The sequence below is a fragment of the Arachis ipaensis genome, chromosome B09 (assembly GCF_000816755.2).
Source record: "Arachis ipaensis cultivar K30076 chromosome B09, Araip1.1, whole genome shotgun sequence".
Classification (NCBI taxonomy): domain Eukaryota; kingdom Viridiplantae; phylum Streptophyta; class Magnoliopsida; order Fabales; family Fabaceae; genus Arachis; species Arachis ipaensis.
The window spans coordinates 80,982,883-80,989,001 of NC_029793.2; the positions used below are offsets into that span (position 1 = coordinate 80,982,883).

General features: G+C 40.9%; 1 protein-coding gene across 1 annotated transcript; it reads left to right on the top strand.

Moving 5' to 3' along the window:
* On the top strand, nucleotides 598-969 carry LOC107615632. Its single transcript, XM_016317680.1, has one exon. It carries the CDS (start codon nucleotides 598-600, stop codon nucleotides 967-969), a length of 372 nt encoding a protein of 123 aa, XP_016173166.1.

Below are 6,119 nucleotides of genomic sequence, written 5' to 3' on the forward strand. Positions count from 1 at the left end.
ATCGCCTGAATGGATGTTGTTCTGGGCCCAGGAGAAATAGGCCGCGAGACCGAGCGCAGAGGGGAAGCCTCCGCGGCTTCTCCCCGGCAGCGCACTAGGTCCCTGCCAAGACGAACCACACGATCTCCCGAAAGACGCCCTTTCGGAGGAACTGGCGACAACAGCGCCAGAATAATACAAGAACTACGCCACAGGATACAAGACCTGGAACGCCGGCTGGCCGACCGAGAACTTCGTCAACAATCTCTTGAATCGAGCTACTCCCGATCCGTCTCGAGAAGCCGCTCCCGACGAACAGCTAGCCCACAATCCGAGCCCGAAAATGCCAGGGAGGGAGCACGTGCAAAGAGGTGCCATGACCCCCTCATATATGCCAGGAACGGCAGGCGCACCACAGAGCGAGACCATGAGGACGCTCGTCGAGAAAACGACGAGGGAAGAACGACCAGAACGCAGGGACCAGTGATAATGGGCGCAACCCCATACCATCGTTCCATCCTCGAGGTCCAGCTGCCAAAACACGTTGACAAGCCAACGGACATGAGGTACGACGGAACCTAAGACCCGCAGGAGCACCTTACAGCTTTCGAAGCCAGAATGAACCTGGAGGGAGTGGGAGACGAGGTAAGGTGCCGCGCTTTCCCGGTCACCTTAGCGGGGCCTGCAATTCGGTGGTTCAATAACCTCCCGCAGGGCTCAGTGACCAGGTTCTCGGACATCAGCTGCGCCTTCCTAGCCCAATTCACAACCAGAATAGCGAAGGCAAAGCACCCAATCAATCTACTTGGAGTGACCCAGAGATCCGGTGAGCCGACCAGAAAATACCTAGACCGATTCAACGATGAGTGCTTGGAGATCGACAGGCTGACGGATTCGGTCGCAAGCTTGTGCCTGACGAACGGACTCCTAAACGAGGACTTCAGAAAGTACCTCACCACGAAGCCGGTGTGGACAATGCAGGAGATCTAATGTGTAGCCAGGGAGTACATTAACGATGAAGAATTGGTCAGGTCGTGGCTGCCAACAAACGGCAACCCTCTCACAATCAGGACCGGCATCACGGGAGTGGAGAAAGACAAAAAGAACACACCAGGGATGGCGGTCCAAGTAAGACTCCCAGGCCGTTTCCTCGTGTCGGGAAGTTCACTAATTACACCCCCTCACCGTGCCGATTATGGAAGTCTACCAACAAATAGCCGAGAAGGGAATTTTGTCGAAGCCCCGACCTTTGAAGGAATGAACAGGAAGGAACAAGAGCCTTTATTGTGACTACCACAAGGGCTACGGGCACAAGACATAGGATTGCTTCGACTTGAAGGATGCACTGGAGCAAGCGATCAGGGATGGAAAGTTAGTCGAGTTCTCCCACCTCATTATGGAGCCGAGGAGATAGAACCGAGACCACGATGGCTCAACAGGTACTTGAGGAGCAGTGGGTTGAATTTGGAACTTATCAGCTGCAAGGCGAGGCTCAGTATTGGTGGCAGGGGACGCGGCGTATTCTGCAGCCTGATGGGGTTGTAATCTCTTGAAAATTGTTCCGAACAGAGTTCTACAAAAAGTATTTTCCCAATTCAGTCAGAAGTATTAAGGAACTTGAACTGCTTTAGCTGAAACAAGGCCAGATGACTGTAACTAAATATACTAACAGGTTCAAAGAGCTGTGGCAATTTTCCCGAATCTGTCAAGGTGTGCCTGAAGATTTTGCTGAGTGGAAAGGAATCAAGTACGAGGGAGGCCTTCGGGGCAATATTCTGAGCTTCGTTGCACAAATGGAAATCAGATCTTTTCTGAGCTTGTAAATAAGATCCGAGTGGCAGAAGAATATGTGAGGAAAACCACAGTGGAAAAGGGAAGCATGAGGATGCCTTTCCAAAGGACTCCAGGGAGGAATTTCGCACCAAGAGGAACTAACTTCAAGTGTTGATTTTCACAATAAGTGGCAGGGCAACTTCAGAAGGCAGAATGCTAATGCTAATCAAGAAAGAAGGTATGGGAAGCAGCCACAGTAGGACTTGAGCTGTTAGAGATGCGGGAAGTATCACCCGGAGGAAAAATATTGGCAAAGATTTTCACAAAAATGTCATGTTGCAAGTATAGTTCTAAACCGACAATTAAACCTCAATCAATGTTTAAATTGTTTGTCACTTAAGCAAACCCAATAAAATTAACCGAAGTATTTAAACCTCGGGTTGTCTCTCAAGGAATTGCAGGAAAGTATGGTTATTATTGGCTATGGAAAAGTCTATTTTTGGGGTTTTTGAAATAAGGAACAAGAAAATATAGATTATGAGAAAAATAAACTAATAACTAAGAAAGCTCTGATTGAGAATTAGAAGTCCTATCCTTATTATCATTGTCAATTGTGATGGTAAATGTGAATTTCCTTCACTTAGTTAACCTCTAACCAATAGAGAAAAGGGCATACAATCAACTTGAGTTCATAAGCCCAAGTCAACTCATAGTGAGAGACTAGATTCAGTGAAGTTCAAGCTAACTAGCAATCTTCAATTACCATTCAACAAGAGACTTTGACAACTCAAGAGTCTCTAATTAATCAATCCAAGACAAGAGCATAAAAATTTAAATTAAAATCTAACCAAGCATTTTATCAAATACTTAGAAGGCACAAAATAAAAACATAGAAAACTAACAAGACATAGCAAAATCTAAGACTAACAATTGCAAGAGGAAACAATAACAACAAATTAAAGAAAGCAACCATAAACATGAAAACATAAATTGCATTAATATGGATTAAAGGAACAAGAGGAATTCATAAACTAAATTGGCAACATAATGAAATCAACAAGAGAAGTAGATAAACCAACGTACTAGAACAAATAAAAGTAGAAGAAAACTAAATTAAAGTAAGGTAGAAATTTGAATTTGAGAAGGAACAAGACTAAAATCCCTAAATCCTAGAGAGAGGAGAGAGTTTCTCTCTCTAGAATTCTACATCTAAAACCTAAAATTGTGTGAATGAATGTCAGTGATTGAATGACTCCCCCCTTCCAGCTCGACTCTGCAGCATCTAATCTGTATTTTGGGGCCTGAAACTGGGTCAAAAGCAGCCCATAAATCGCCCTCAGCAAATTCTGTTTAATGTAGCATGTGACGCTCATCACGCGTACGCGTCAGCCACGCGTGCGCGTCATTTGTCTCTTGCACCAGTCACGCGTACGCGTCATCCACGCGTGCGCGTCAATACCAGACTCTGAAATCCTTAATTTCTTGTGTTCCTTCCACTTTTGTATGCTTCTTTTCCATCCTCTAAGCTATTCCTGCCCTAGATGAAAACACTTAACAAATATATCACGGCATTGATGGTATTAAAAGAGGATTAAAAATTAGCAAATTTAAGGCTAAAGAAGCATGTTTACAATCATAGCACAAAATTAGGAAGGATTTGTAAAACCATACAATTTATATGAATAAGTATATGAATAATTGATAAAATCCACTCAATTCAATACAAAATAAACCGTAAAATAGTGGTTTATCAATCTCCATACTTAAACATTAGCATGTCCTCATGCTAAGCTCAAGAGAAGCTATAAAGGAGGTGAAGAGGAATGGTTGAATTTATGAAATGCAACCTATCTATATGAATGCAACTAAATGCAAAATGCTTTTACATACTTGGTTAAAAGTAAATCAACCTTCCAAAAACAAATATGAACCGAATTCTACTAATTCAAATTCCAAAATTAAAGACAAGTAGACGTGCAAGAAGAAAGCTCGTGAAAGGCGAGAACAAAGAATCGAGCATCGAACCCTCACCGAAAAGTGTATACACTCTAATCACTCAAGTGTTTAAGGTTCGATTCTCTCAATTCTCTACTAATCTTGCTTTCTAAGACTTGCTCTTCTTCTACCAATCAACAAAAATTTAATGCACGAATACAAATATCAAGAGGTCTTTTAAGGCTTGTAATGGGATTAGGGTCAAAGTAGGATTGTATTTGGTCATGTGGACAAAAATTTGAACCCTTGATTAACCTAAAGTTCCCACCTAACCTAAGACAATCCATGTAATCAAAATACAAAATCTAACTACCCATTAACTATGTTTAACACCTATTCATGCATCCGAATTTGAGTACAACTCATATGCATTGCTACCACCATTTACTTGGGGTATTTTGTCCTTTTGATTTATTTTATTTTTTCCCTTTTTTTTTTCTTCTTTTTATTTTTCTTTTACTTTTGGTTTTTCTTTTTCTTTTGTTTTTCTCAATGCATATGATTAAGGTATTGAATGCATGAACATGTCCTCAACATTCTTTTCACATTTTCACAAGAAAGTCTAACATACTCAATTCCCAAACCAAATGTTACTATACCCAATTTCCCCACACTTAATTCATGCACAATCTCACTAGTCTAAGCTAAACAAGGATTTAAATTAGGGATATTTATTATTTTCTGGTTAGCGTTAATGATGTGCTAAAATAAAGAACAAATGGGATAAAATAGGCTCAACGTTGGTATGCAAAAGATAATAAAAGGGTAAGGCCATATGGGTATGTGAGCTATAGTAAAACAAAGGCCTCAATCACGTAAGTGCATGCATACATCAAACAATGGAAATATAGAATCAAGCAAGACAAAGATCACAATTTTAGAGAGAACAACACACACCAAAATAAAACATTGGTTAATAGGATGCAACCAATCAAATAGGTTCAAAATCTCACTGGTTTTGTGTGTACGAGCTCTAAACCATGTTCCAAAATAAATTTTTTCAAGCAAGTTCAACAAAAATTTTTATTCAAATTAGTGGAATGCTATAAAATAGTTTCTTGGGAAAGAATTCATCACTTCAACCAAGTAGTACATAAATGCAAGCAACTAACTACACATGTAATATATTATGCAATGCAACAACTAACTAATAAAGAAAATTAAACATTGGTGTTGAAACATGAAGCAGTTACCTATGGAAGTCGGTCTCGACCTCCCCACACTTAAAGATTGCACCGTCCTCGGTGCATGAAAAGATGTGCAATTGGACGGGCTGCTACAACTGAGGCGCTTTCTCCAAAGATTGTACGGCGGAACTTGTTTGTTGCCCATTTAGAAGTTCTCAGTTTTCCTTCTTGGTGGCCATCCTGAAAGAAGAGAAAAAGGAAGAAGAAGAACCCACAAACAAAGATATGCAAACAAATAAAATATGGGTGAGCTAATGCCAAATATTAATGAGATTCTCTACTACATGGTAGCTACAACATGCAAGTGAGAAAACAATATAGAAAAATGGCATATCAATAGTGCAAGAATTGCAACAATGAGAGAGAGTGTGTGTGTGGGTCATGAAAGACAATATAAGTTTATATCAATACAAAAGGAATACAAGTGTCATAAAAGATTAGCATTAACCTATAAATAATATCACCCAACAATATAAAACAAGTCACTAAGCACCAAAATAATAGAAGAAATATTCGACAGATGAGTAAGAAAATTGAACACCAATGTTAAAACAACAATTATAGAAAAGAAAAGGGAAATAAACAACAAATTTAAATTGCAATGAATGCAAGTATGCAAATGTAATAAGTAAAAGAAAAGAAAGATAAGAAAAATGAGAAGAGAAATTTTGAAAAGTGAGAGAAGAAATGTGTAAGAGAGGAAGAAGAAAGAAGAAGAAAGGAGAGAGGAAAGAATAAGAAAGGAGAGAAGAAAGAAGAAGAGAGGAAAAGAAGAAGCGACGCATAAGCGTCACCCACGCGCACGCGTGGGTTGCAGGATGAGGAGGTGACGCGTACGCGTCAGTCACGCGTACGCATCAGTCACGCGTACGCGTGGGTGTGAAATGTGCTCCTCGCACAACACGCGCACAGTTCCCGCGTAAGTCTCGGGTTTTAGTACTATACCATCAAAATTTTTGCATCGACGCGCACGCGTCGTCCACGCCTACGCGTGGATGGCCAAAAGTTTAAGTGACGCGTACTGTCTGTGAGGTGCACGCGTGGGTTGGGTTGTGCACCTAGCACCCCACCCGCATAGTTCTAGCACAACTCTCGGGTTTTTGTATCGAGAGCAAAATTGTCATCTACGCATACGCGTTGGTCACGTGTATGCGTGACAGCCCTATATATATATAATATATAAAA